Source organism: Callorhinus ursinus, unplaced genomic scaffold (genome assembly GCF_003265705.2).
Source record: "Callorhinus ursinus isolate GAN/ISIS: 27379988/994484 unplaced genomic scaffold, GSC_fseal_2.0 scaffold57, whole genome shotgun sequence".
NCBI classification, from domain to species: Eukaryota; Metazoa; Chordata; class Mammalia; order Carnivora; family Otariidae; genus Callorhinus; species Callorhinus ursinus.
Window position 1 is genome coordinate 4,410,946 of NW_027397119.1, and position 13,836 is coordinate 4,424,781.

Genomic DNA, 13,836 nt, shown 5'->3' on the forward strand with positions numbered 1-13,836 from the left:
TTTAAAGAGAACTCTGCCTTTTCTAGCCAACAGAATTTTTTGATACCTAGTACTGGCTAAAATTAGTAAATTAATTTCCCACATAGGAATTAAATATTCCTAAATATATTTTATTTTTTTTGTTAATTTCTTTTCTTAACTTTTTTCTTACAGTTACAATATCAGTGTCTCATATTACCACTTTCCTTTTGGAATAAATCCTAACAGCAATTAGTTTTATCATTATTTCTTAAAAGTAGGTACACTGCTAATTCTAAATAAATTGTGCATATATGCATGCAAGCATATTATGTGTTTAGAGTAAAAGTAAAAAAAAAGAAAAGAAACTACAGAAGCTCAGTTTTCATATGCTGGTGTTATCTAATGAACAGACTCTTTTCTAGTTGCTTCTTTTAAATTTCTAATTTTGTTTTTATTCAGGATCACGACTTTATCGTGTTTTTTCAGTCTCTAGCCTTTCTTTGGCATCACTGAACACAGGTGATAACGAGAGTGTGCATTCAGGCAAGAGGACACCAAGGTAAATCCATAATGTGAACATTTTTCACAGAAAAGAATGTTTCCAGCAATTATGTTGTATTTTATAATGAATGAATAACATAAATTTTTATAGTTTTGCTGACTGGGACTGTTTGTGTTTCTGTTAAAATAAATTTACGTATAAAGAGGGTATTCATATTTGACTGTTTTTTATCTTTTATGATTACTGACATTGATAAGATACTTTTTATAAACTATAAAATGTTAACAGTAATTGCTGACATGGTTGTGGTAAAATCATAGTGTGCAGAAATAGCACATCATCTATATAAGTGCCAGCCTCTCTACTCCCCCCGCCTCTGGCAGAATAATTCCAAAGTAGGCTGCCTAACTTGGGACAAATCCCTTTTGTACTGTCTCTCTTGGATGTAGATTAGAAACTGAAGTTCTATTTCATTACGTGATACTCTAATACCCATATAGAAAGAGAATGTGTGTACTTCCCTATGTAAGTTTACTTAATAAGCATATTTGCCAGTCACTGTTTCAAACCTAGAATGTAGTGACAGGCATGAGTTCTGAGTTGTGATCTTTGTATCACCATCCTGTTGCGGTAATTGCCAGTTTTCATGTGGGAAAACATTGATCCTCTCAGTGAGCAGGTACATACGGAGTGCCTGTTGTATCCAGGCACTTGGATGTATAGCTGGAATAAGGCAGCTACGCCATCTTTTGATTTTTAAGCTTCTAGGTTGATTTTGGTTGGTACTTTCACATATACCCCTTCTGACCCCCAAATATTCTTCTGTTTGAGACATAAAAAATGTTTTATTTACCATTTAGATCTGAGTCTGTAGAAGGCTTCTTGTCTCCAAGTCGTTGCGGCAGTCGAAACGGGGAGAAGGACTGGGAAAATGCATCAACAACTTCTTCAGTGGCTTCTGGAACAGAATACACAGGTCAGGGTCTGTATTTTTAGGGAGACATTTTAATACAGTCATGAGAACAAATACAGGCTATCCTAATGAAAGTTTCATGGGCTCTTCTCTTGGTCTAGACACGGGGGGATCTGATCAAGAACACTGAGTGCAGATGGTACCTTTCAGGAAGGTCAGTTTCTGTGATGCGGTTGTACTTAGGGAGGCAGTGACTTGTCCCAGATGAATTGAGATCAGTTTCTAAACAAAATTAGCCGTACCACTTACACCTCATCCCTCTACTTCTTTTTTTAAGATGCTGACCATATCTGTGTTGTGGTTTGGGTCTAAAGAAGTTTTAGAGAGGTTCTGTCAGCAATACATAGGTCCTGAGTACTGAGAAAAGGCTAGAATCCACAAAGCCCTCTCTCTAACATTGGGATTTCAGGTATCTAGAGTTGTGCATCTTTAAAATGTATTAAGCTGGGGTGGGGGCACCTAGCAGGCTCTGTCTCTTGATCTAGGGGTTGTGCGTTTGACCCCCATGTTGGGCATAGAGCCTACTAAAAACAACAACAACAAAGTATGAAGGGGCTCTAAAAGATAAGAATGCATTGGATCCGGGAAGGCATCCAGCCTCACGTCTGATCCTCTTCCAGCCTTTATTTGGGTAGGCATTACTGAAACAAAAGCAGATTGAAGAACAAAATGTAAGACACCTGTAAAGAAATGAAGCAGGAGAGAAAATGAGAAGAAACATGAGCAGCCATTGGGATCTAAAGTGGAAAGGCATAGGAGAACATGCAGGGGGAGAGCAGGGGGCAGTGGAGACTGCCTCTGTCCGCATGTGACCCACTGGAAATGGAAGCCCCATGAAGGCCTAAGGAGGTTAGAACTTGCTGACCTCCCATGTGCACTTCACTCCTCCTGTAGCCGGTGGGACAGCGTTTAATGCCAGGAATTGGATGGTATTTCCTTGTTTTTCCCTCTGCTTCTCTATGTAAGTTCACTTAACAAGCATATTTGCCAGGCACTGTTTCAAACCTAGAGCTACACAGTGGCAGTGGTATGCTGGACTAGCTCCTACCATAGGGCTCTTGAAACTGTTAAACTTTCAGGAATTATGCCAGCTGCAGAACCATTGGTAGCTTGATAGTAGCCATGGTAGGAGTGATTTATATCACAGAAAGACATAAATGCTGCCAATCAGGGCTGGTTTCTCGGCTCACTATGAAGGGTAAGGACAGTCCTTGCCTTCCGGCACAGAGGTGAGTCAGTATGAAATAGGGAGTCTGTACTTTACTATCCTTCCTAGTAGGAATCTTCCGGGAAAATGGCAGAAGGTACTTCCGTTGCTTTGCAGACCGAGGAGTAGAATTGGTTAAAGAAAACAAATGCTTAAAAAACTCAGGTATGTGGATGAAGAAAAAGATGAAGCTTTTCTTGTCTTTTTAAAAGCTATAATTACTCCTGGGCCCATTCTGCTTTAAGTTCACTGGTAACCTTAGCAGACTTGAGAAAGAAGGTGAAGCAGTGTGGCAATTACGACCTGTTTGATTTTAGCACTACTGTCTCAGAGCAGCCTTGGCAAGGTCCTTAAGATGTCTCCCTGTGTGGATAAAACAATGTTCCAATTGGAGTACAGCCACTCAGAGGCCTTTAGGCACAGACTTTTGATTTTTTGTTAGTGTTTCCTCAATATAGGAACAATTATATCATTTAAACATAGTAGTATTTCTGACTTAGGAATGGTATTTTTATTTTGCTGCTAAATTGTTATCACAGGACCAAAGCTCTACAAAGAACCCAGTGCAAAATCCAATAAGCACATAATACAAAATGCTTTAGCTCATTGCTGTTTGGCTGGAAAAGTAAATGAAGGTCAGAAGAAAAAAATACTGGAGGTAAGTATGTTTGCATGAAAATTAAATTTGGCAGTATTCTAAAATTATAGGAGTCTTCTCTGCTACCAGTTCGAGAGAAAATACCCTTCATCCCCTCCTAGGATTTCAACAGTGTATAAAAGATCTGTAGCTATGTTTAACTTTAGATTGAGTTAGTTCACTTTCAAACAGGATTTTAGAAGACTGCGGACTTAATTAAGACTAGGAGAGACTTAGATAATAATATAAAATTATAAGTTCTTTTCTTGCCCAGAGCTACTTGTTCATGTTTTATAAATGTAAGTAACGTAATTTTCCTTTTTTAAAAGGAAGCTCTATTGCAAAGTTGATAATCAGTGCCTGGTTTGTTAATGGTTGTTTGACTAAGATCAAGATTTAGCAGATATTTCATATCTTCCTGCACGATAATAATATCCACACAGAGCCAACAGAACCTCAGAAGTGAAGTGTTCACATACATTGTTAATTAAAGTGTACTTTGCTTTTATAATATACATTTTTAGTTCTTCAGAATTTATATTTTAAATATCATAATATTTGACCAAGATAGGTGTAAAACAGTTATATAAATTTTATACAGTGAAATGTTTAAGAGTTTTTATTGTTTTGTTTTGTTTTTTATTCTGAAGGAAATGGAGAAGTCAGATGCCAACAACTTTTTAATCTTGTTCCGGGATTCAGGCTGCCAATTCAGGTCTTTGTATACTTACTGCCCAGAAACTGAAGAAATTAATAAACTGACTGGGATAGGCCCTAAATCTATCACTAAAAAAATGATTGAGGGACTTTACAAATATAATTCTGACAGGAAACAGTTTAGCCACATACCTGCTAAAACTTTATCTGCCAGTGTTGATGCGATTACCATTCATAGTCATTTATGGCAGACCAAGAGACCAGTAACACCCAAAAAACTTCTACCCACTAAAGCATAGGAGTTGGGAAATACTTGCTTCAGAACATTCGTGGTAAATTTGCACTTCATCTTTCCTGCCTATAGAAAATCTTTCTAATTGCCAACAAAACTTTTATTAATTGAAACTGAACATTAAGCTCTGTTGTCATGAACAACTGGAATGTAAGCCACAGTATTTTGGAGTGCAGAAGATTCTCACATAGGTGGTTAAGTCCAAGTGATGAAGGAAATGTTCTGATTCACAAATGGAGGTTTGTGTCATCGGGTTCACCTGCTTGATAGTAGACACATTGAAGCACTGAATTCTCATGGACACTAGTTGGACTTATGGTTGAAACATGGCTAAGATTACAAATTATGTGTTTTATTTTTTTTTTAACTTTTTAATGTACGTTCTTGTCTTCAGATGGTTTATTTTTCTGTTTTTCTCTCCTGGGGGTTTAATCTAAGATACCTTTGTATTTTGTTTCATGTGGAGATCATGAGCATAGGAAATGCGCCTTCAGAGGTAACTCGCACCTTTCTTATGATGCTAAGACAAACACTAGTGTTTAGTTTTACAATAACCCTCATGTTTTAATGGTGTTAGAGCATTTGCAAGGATTATTCTAAGTATTTACAATTCTGTATTTATTATTCACTCAAGTATTAACATTTCTCTATTAAATAAGAGGAGGTATTGTAAAGAGCTGCTAGTAGGTTCGCTTTAAACCACATGAGCTTAACCAAGAATATGTTATAAGAAGTTGCTGATTAAATCAGTGCTGTTTTTACACCACTTCTGGCCAACTCAGAATAATTTAGATTGTTCTTTTAACAAAAAAGGATTTCTATCTCTTTTAAAGTAAGTCACTTTATAAGCTGGCAGAAGTGAAGGACACTTTGAGAGTAGTCTTTCAATCTGAAGATGTAAGACTTCCTGCCACAAGTTCTCAAGAGGTCCTTACATTATATTTATAACTGATACAAAAATTATATTTAGAATTTTTAAACATGTACAAAGGGCTACATTTTAATTTTAAAATAGCTTCACATTATTTTACTTATATTGAGTTTTTCTTTTTTTATCCTTTTCAAGTGGAACAGCTTAAAGTACACACTTGAAATCTTCTCTACATGATCTTTGTTCCTTTAACAATGTATATCAGAGGGTTAGTTGGGGAAAAACTTCATTCTCAGGAAAAGACTTGAATGATTATGTGACCCTGTTATGTTTCAGTGTTGTGACAACTGTACACGTAGAGGGGAGAGACAGTATTGTATCATAAATGAGATGCAGGGTTGGTTTTCTTTTGTGGGAAGTAGAGACTAAAATATATACATTTCTCTAATTGAGTTGTTTAGAGAAATAATATCTCATATGATGTATTTACTTATTTTAAAAGAGAATAGGAATGAGATGTCTCTGAACTGTACTTTTCTATTATTATAAGGCCTTTAGGCATCAGTGCATCTGGGTTATCAACATTTTCTCAAATGCTGTCAATATTTTACTGTAATTTATGTTCTTATATTTATGTATATTTGTTAAAACTGTAAAAAAATTTCACAGATTTTTTTTCCAATACCTGTGCAAGATATATGTGTAGCTCAAAACTATTTGTGATCTACTGTTTGCATGTAAGAGACCAGGATATGTAACTCTTATATTTTAAGTGTATACATATTGTGTATATAATATATGAATATTAAGAATGGGGACTTGCACATTTTACCTTTCAGACAACAGTTTCTATCACAGAAGGAAGTGACTGCCAGATACATGTTTAGATTAAGCCTAGTTTAAAAAAATAGTAAATCTAATCAAAATACGGTAAATAATAGTCAAAGGGAGAATTAATAAGCACTTTACATTACTAAATTTGTTCTTTTCAATCAAATTACCCTTATCAAATCAATCTTCTTTGTGTTATTACTTGGCCATTAAATTTTTTTAAATTGGCTGCAAGACAATGGAGGAACTATATAAAGCTAAGTAGGACCACTCTTTCTTCTTAAATTTGTGTGTGTCCAACAATGAATGTCCATAATGTCTAAAGGTAGAACGTGAACATTGCCACAGAAGTTCATTGCTCCCAGAATAATATTTTACTTTATTAATACAGAAGGAATATGGATATATTTCTTTAAGTCTGCAGATTTTTTTATTATGGTGCAGCTTTTTAAAAAAATTATGTTTTAAAAATTACACAAATGAAAATTATGGCATTTCATAAAGTCTGGAGATTTCCATCAACCTTATTGAAACACACTGGTGCTTTCATCGTTAGAGGTCAAATTATGATGATGATGATTCAGTTTAAGTTTGCCAAACACTTGTCATGGTTTCCAGTGTAGCCTGTCAAATTCTATTTGACACAGCTTTGGAAAGCTTTCAATTCCTCTTGACTTTTCAATTTTGTTTTAGAATGACTGTTCCAGTTTTTATTTGGCTGTTTAAAGCCAAGTTCAGCTTTTTAATTATGGTTTCATGGACACTGTTGGGCAATGTACAGTGTATGGTGTGCTTACCTGTCCACTCTAGAGCATTGCTTACAGGTTTTTTTAAGATGCTGTGCTGTAAAATACTGTCATATTTGCTATTTCCTGGTACAGTGTAGTTTTTCCCCTTTCATTTGAATAAAAGCATGGCACCAAATGACTCCTTTTCTGTTTCTTGAATAAAGTGTTTTTTTCCCTAATATTTGAACTTGGGTGAACTCATCATACAGTTTTCCTACCTCTTAACCTATGTTTAAATTTAACAATTTGGCAACTTTTGATAATATTGGACATTGAATACTGATTTAAGGCAATGTTAAAAAGTCTAACTTTCTATGCTTAGCTCAGACCATCTACATAGTGGTGTATAAATGTTTGTGCTCATGATACATCTTTCTGTCATGTGAAGTCGCTTTCTTTTGGTGAAGGATTAAAATGTGCCAGAATCGACACTTTATACCTTTGAAATTGAATGGCTAATGAACTCACTGATCTATAGTAGCCAAAACAGTTCTTGACTTACTCTAAATTTCACTTTGATTTTGCGGATATTTTCAGTCCAGAGCAGTTAAAAAAAAGATAACAATAACAACAACAAAATCTTCATACACAATTATATACCTGAAGAAATTCTGCCATTGCTAAATACAAGTGTGCTTCTCTACCTTTCGATCCTCTGATAGTGTACCCCAGCTTCAAAAACAGCTGTACTTCCACAGTATTCTATAATGCTGTAATTTTCAGAAATAAAAATATTTAACTGTAAGACTCATGCAGCATTAGAGAAGTCTACACAAACTATGGTACCCTAGAGCCCACTCATAATTTGAGAGTATGTTCCCTGATCTGGCTGCTTGATAGTTCTTAACTAGGCAGAGGGAGGGATGCCTGCATGGCTCGGTCAGTTAAGCATCAGCCTTTGGCTCAGAGGTCATGATCCCAGGGTCCTGGGATGGAGCCCCACATCAGGCTCCCTGCTCAGCGGTGAGCCTGCTTCTCCCTCTTCCTGCCACTCCCCCCGCTTGTGCTCTGTCTCTCTGACAAATAAATAAATAAAATCTTAAAAAAAAAAAAAAACTAGGCAGAGGGAAATGTTCTATAGTGAATGGAACATTTTTATTTTGTAACCTGTGCACATGGAGAAATAATAATAATATCCAGCAAAAGAAATGTAGTTGTAATACTCTGACCTAGGAATCAGGCATTGGAAAAACACATCTATAAAATGAGTGTGAAGTTCTCCTATCCCTCAGAAGTGTATCGATGCTTATCTGTATAGATCTTATCTGGGGCACCCGGGTGGCTCAATCAGTTAAGCATCGGACTCTTTGGTCTCGGGTCAGATCCTGAGCTCAGGATCCTGAGACAAGCCTGGTGACAGGCTCTGCGCTCAGCATGGAGTCTGCTTGTCCCTCTGCCCCTCTCCCTGCTCACAAGCTCACTCTCTCAAATAAATAAATAAAATCTTTAAGAAATTATGAGATCCATGTCTCCTTAATGGCAGTTTTGCTTTTAAAAGAAACAATTCTGTACCATTTTGGGGAGGGTGGTGTGTGCCTGGGTCGGTACGTTCCAGCTGCTCGTCACATAAGGCTGTCTAGAATCTGGTTTCAGTCATCTGCGTTTGGCATCTGGGCCTTCTAGCACCTTGGTATTTCAAGTCCAGATGCGCAGACAGCAAGGATTAGTGTGTGTGTTTAATGTCACTGTGGTGTCTATAACTCAGGTTACCTCTATTCACAGCGGCTTACAGTTATGTCAGAAAAAGGAAAAAAATGAGTTCTTTCACTTTCCATTGAAGATGATAAAAGCAAACAAGTTAAAAAAATGTTTTAAGACCCACTCAGGCTTTTGTTTTCTTAACATGGTAAGCACAGCCACTGTGGTACTTAAAATACGGATGTCTTTCATTCTGCTTAACCTCAATCTGTTGTTTTAGGTGGCTGATCTGTTCCTTCAGTAGCACCTGTTGGTGTTAGAAGTGCACCCCAGGGCTAGAAGACACGCGGGATGGCATGTGTCGTGGCCGCCAGCTTACAGTTATATTCAGCTGCAGTGATTCCTGACCCCACCCAGTTATTCATACTTCACGGATTGCATGTTTATATGAGAAAGGAAATGTGGCTCTCAACCCTCAAGCAAGTAGAAACTCTTCACTTTAATACTGCTTTATGACGTAAAAGTACTTTTCTTTTCCTTCCTTTCTCCCTTCCTCCCTCCTTTCCTTCTTTCCTTCCTTCCTGTGAAGAGATATTAAGATCTCCATTTCACAGATGAGGACAATCAAGCTTCAAAGGTCAGTAATGGCCAGGGACACAAAGCTAGTAAGTGGCAGCATCACAGCTGGCATCTAAACCTGATTTCACATCCCCTTCGCTGTGCTTCACAGTGTGCATTTTCCACTGCTGTGGATGTGGCAGAATAAAAATACGTGAGGTCTGATAATTATACTAGTTAGTAATACATTCATCATTGATAGAAAACTGAGAACCTGCCATTAAAGTGGATTTTGTTCTCTTGCCTAATAACTGTAACCAGCATCAACACAACAATGGCTAAAATCAGACTGGTGGGTTCCCATACTCTTAAATATCTAGATTCCTAAGAAGAGAGAAAAGGAGAAAGTACAGATGTGGTGGAAAGAAATGAATTCTGCTAACAGGATGATCAAATTTATCCAGGAAACCATAATTAGTTGCAAGAAACTAGGTCAGAAAGACATGGGGGCTCTTTCATCAAGCAGCCCCCCGTCTTGAGGCGGATGCCGTTAGACCTTTACAAGCATCTGATAAACTCTACGCTCTAATAGAGGTGTGGACCTGAAGCACGGGCCCCTTTCTTATGAATAGTTAAGAGGTTCTTGTTAAGCAAGTTCACTCGTACCAAAACTGACTTTATAAAGAACGTAAGACTATGTTACATCATCAGCCAATAAGGGGCCACATCCTACTTTTCTTGAGACTTGAGTTTTGAGTTGCAGAGACATTGTTCTGGTGATAGAGCCTTAAAGGCCTACTTTATGGTCATCAACATTTGGCAAAGCTAGCTGATTGTACACTGCATCCTCTTCACTTTCATAGCCAGAGACCGCTGTACTGTACTGTTGTTTTGCACTGTTTTTTTGCTGCTCTCTTGTCCCCTCCTACCAGATACAGAAGTTTGCAGACTCATCAGAGGGCTGCCTTGGAACACTTGGGAGGACCACGAATATATCTCTGCATATTAGGCAGGTCATGCTTGGATTCTTTATCCTTACATTCAGTGCCTAAATAGGTATTCAAAATTGATTTGTCAAATGAATAAATATAAGGAGGACTGCCTAGTCCAGATTCAAAATCACACTCAAAACTTAATATGATTTCTGCTAGGCCACCAATGATTTCCTACTATAGATATTTTTTGCTCTAAAAATAGCCCCATGTTGACCTACGTGGTCTGACTTCCTCCGCTTTACACAGGCCATTCCTTGGGACCCAGGTGCAGCTCGAAAATTCAAACCACTGGTGACCATGACACAGTGGTGTTCAATTCCCCTACCTTCTCTCTCAGCTCCTCATGTGCCTCCCCACACCCAAATTATGGGCCAATCCCAAGGCTCAGTTCTCCTTCATGCCCTGCTCAACCTCCATTTCCCTTCTAAGAAGGCCTTCAATACCAGCTCCGACTGGCATCTCTGCCCAGGACCTCCCTCTCCTGCCTGAAGGCTCCCTGCGGCCCCACTCATGCACCTGACTGCCAGCTCAAGCCTCTCACCTAGAAGTTCCACTGTCCCCCACTCAACCGGTTTCTTTTTTTCTTTTATTTTTAAGGATTTTTATTTGACAGCACAAGCAGGGGGAGTGGCAGGTAGAGGGAGAAGCAGGCTCCCCGCTGAGCAGGAATGCAGGGCTCTATCCCAGGACTCTGGGATCCTGACCTGAGCCGAAGGCAGATGCTTAGCCGACTGAGCCACCCAGGCGCCCTTTTTCTTTTTCTTTTTTTTTTTTAAGATTTTTCCCAGCTCAACCAGCTTAAAAACCAAATGTCAACCTCCTAGTAAAACCTGGTATATATCTAGCCACCACAGCTGAAACCCTCAGTCTTCTCTTCCTCCTTCCTCTGTCCAACACAGAAGGCACCTCCCTCATACCGGACAACCACCAGATCCTGTCCGTGTTCACACTCTCCATCTGTTCCTCATCTTTACTGCCACCAGCCTCGTGTCCAGTTGCTAGCAGCTCCTGCTTAAACTCTGCAAGGGCCTCCAGCTCATCTTTCCCTAATTCCATTTCCCCACCACGAACAGTGCTGCCAACTGGTACTGAATTTTCCTAAAGCACTGCTTTCGCCCTGTCCCCCCTACTAGTCAAAAACTCCCATGGGGCCTTATCGTCACAGTGAGCTCAGCATTTAGAGCTCTCACAGGCTTGCTGAAACTTGGCTTCTCAGCAATATCAGAACATCTGATAGTCAAATATCCAACAGGCACACCAAAACTCAGAATGACATTTCAAATAACTCATCACAGTAATCATGAAAAAAAATCAAACTGTAAGGACTTTATTATATTTATTTTATGGTTTATTTTCGGTTGCAGAGAGGATGGGGCTGGGGTATTTTGATTTGTAACCTTTTGGTGCCTGGGACCACTGAAGGTCTTACTCCTGTCATTCATGTCACTCCTTCCTATAACACAGACCTCTTCTTCAGAAAGGCTGACCTGCTTTTACCTTGATATAATGCAGGATACCACAGTCGGCCTCACGTCAAAGATACTTGTACAGTTCATTTTCTCCAATAATGTGTTAGTTAGCTGCTTGAGAGGAAGCACTGTGTCCATAATGTTACCTAATCAAGTGCTTGCCCCGTGGTAGGAAGGGGCTGTTTACAGAGTCAGTCTGAATTGAAGGTGACCTTAGAAACTGGTTTCACTGATCTGTGGCAGAATCGAGACATCGTGTGGGGGAGTCCCTATCAACCCACAGGGAACACTGCCAAATTCCTGCCGCAAATAACTGAAAATTCACACTAACTTTCCCATAACCAACCTTCTGTAAAATCACTGAAAAGTCATTGCAAGTCCTAGTTTAGAAGCTTCTGTGGGCAGAATAATTATAAAGAGAAAAATGTTACTTCCTTTCCAAACAAATTCTGGGGCCATTTTTATATCAAGGGACTTCCCTACTGCCTGTCTTTTAAGTTTCTGATGGGTTTGTTTTGGCCTTGAAAAGAACTGCGGAAACCTGCAACGGAGGACAGAGGGGAGCCTTACTTTCCTTGAAAGCCACACGCTTGCCCTCATGCTCCACTTCCATCTGAACTCCTCCCCCTCCTCCTAAAGGCTAACAACGAAGTCTGGGGTACATCCCGAGACAATCACACAGCTACGGGCCATGGGCTTTTGCACTGAGTCACCCTTCAGCAGTGTGGGCTGAAGCTAACTCAGATGCTGTCCTTGCCCAGCCACCCCATATTTAGCACCTGAAAGTTTCGGAAATGATTGAACATCTGAAACATTCTGCATGGCCTCTGGCATCCAGGGTGGGGCCCCTTCCCTGGTATGTGCCACCCCTTAGGTGGTGAGGCTGCAGGGCAGGGTCAAGAACTATCGTGACCTTCATTATTCTACGGCTCCCTGCCTACGTACTCACCCATGCACTCGCAGGGTCCCCTCTGGGGCTCAGAGGTTGGGGTCTACGGGAAACCTCATCTTGGCAACCAGTCAGTAATAGTGAATAAAACAGAGGACTCCCCATTCCCAATTCAGTACTTATCAAGAGAGGGTGTGGACACCCAAGGACACATGGTTCTGTGAGGTTTTCCTCCCACTGTAGTCTCCATTACTGCTAACCTCCCTGTCAACCGCAACTGAACTGGTGTCGTGCTGTCTGTGCTTTGGCCTTGTCAGCAGTTTGTCTGCAGCCTCTGTCACCCTGTGAAATGCACGATCAGTGACACCAGGTCCAGTGAACTCTGGTTGTCCAAGACTTGAAGACCCCCAGATGGGGATTATCTCTTCCTGGATTCCCAGTGCAATTCCAAAACCATTTACTGATCACTCACTATGTGCACAGAAAGCCTCATGTCCTGGAGGGGAGGAGGGGTGGCGCAAGCAGGGGAATCTGGCAGCAAGACAGGTGGAAATGAGCAGTCCTCCGTGATGCAGCCCAGGCTGGGAGCGCAGAGCGCTAGGCGTGCGGGTGCAGAGCCCGTAGGGAGGGGAGAGCATCTACTGGATGCCTGCTCACAACCTGCTTGGAGACAGGGCCTTCAGTGCACTGGGGCTAATATGATCTTCACAACACCCAATCAAGTGGATGCAATCACACCCATTTTAAGATGTGGAGACTGGAGCCCAAGATCACACCGCTGTCAAGTTATAAAGCTGATACAGAACCCAGACTCCTGCCACTAATAATCTGACTGAAGTTCTGTTTGTTCACTGACCACAAGCAGACACAATGACATATACGTATTCAATAAATTTGACATCACAACACGGGAGAACAGGGTTTTTAAAAATATGTATTTTTAATGTAATAGTGTTGGGAAAGTTGGATAGAAATCTAGAAAAAAAACTATAGGTGGATTAAAAAAGAAGAATACAGTTGAATGTTTTTAGACCATCAAAGAAAAAGTAACACTCTAAATTCTGGAATTGCTAAGACCAACAAATTTGACTATATGAAAATGTAAAACTAAAAATAAAGGGAAAACAGCCAAGAAAAAAAGTCTGGAAGAATATTTGAATTAAATGGGACAATGCTTAATCCTAAATAGTTCATATAAAAAATATAGTAGATAAATGTATGAAGGACATGATTAGCCAGGTCACCTAAGAAGAATTAAGTACTGAAAGACTTTCAATCTTATTTATAAAAAAGAAATGTACATTAAAATGAGGAACCATTTTTACTTCATTACCTATTAAAGTGGAAAAAATATATCTTACTGATGAATATTTCTGACAAGATTGCATTGAACCCAAACCCTTCATACGATGCCATGCAATTACTAGTCGTTATAAGCATCTGCATTTAGCCATTTTCATAGCCTTTGACCTTCTCAAGGGCATTTATACTATGAGTGTGAAAGAAAAGTTTGTAAGTGCAGTTATTTGTTACAAATTTCTGTAAGCAAAAAATACTGGAGAAATCCA

General features: G+C 39.4%; 1 protein-coding gene and 1 long non-coding RNA gene across 11 annotated transcripts in view; one reads left to right on the forward strand and one right to left on the reverse strand.

Annotated features, from left to right (window-relative positions):
* CAMSAP2 (calmodulin regulated spectrin associated protein family member 2) overlaps positions 1 to 6,858 on the forward strand; it is a 108,140-nt gene extending 101,282 nt beyond the window's left edge. For 3 of the 5 annotated variants that reach the window (XM_073884601.1, XM_073884602.1, XM_073884603.1), the window contains 4 exons: positions 421 to 520; positions 1,324 to 1,439; positions 3,183 to 3,301; positions 3,931 to 6,858. In XM_073884601.1, the coding sequence (XP_073740702.1) occupies positions 421 to 520; positions 1,324 to 1,439; positions 3,183 to 3,301; positions 3,931 to 4,236 (641 nt within the window). In that variant the 3' untranslated portion in view covers positions 4,237 to 6,858. The remainder of the gene's footprint in view (positions 1 to 420; positions 521 to 1,323; positions 1,440 to 3,182; positions 3,302 to 3,930) is intronic. The other 2 variants (XM_025855174.2, XM_025855173.2) reach the window with 1 other exon arrangement.
* Positions 1 to 13,836, reverse strand: part of LOC112811199 (uncharacterized) — a 54,918-nt gene that overhangs the window by 18,195 nt on the left and 22,887 nt on the right. For all 6 annotated transcript variants that reach the window (XR_012375840.1, XR_012375839.1, XR_012375837.1 and 3 more), the window contains exon 2: positions 1,317 to 1,421. This is a non-coding gene — a long non-coding RNA (uncharacterized lncRNA). The remainder of the gene's footprint in view (positions 1 to 1,316; positions 1,422 to 13,836) is intronic.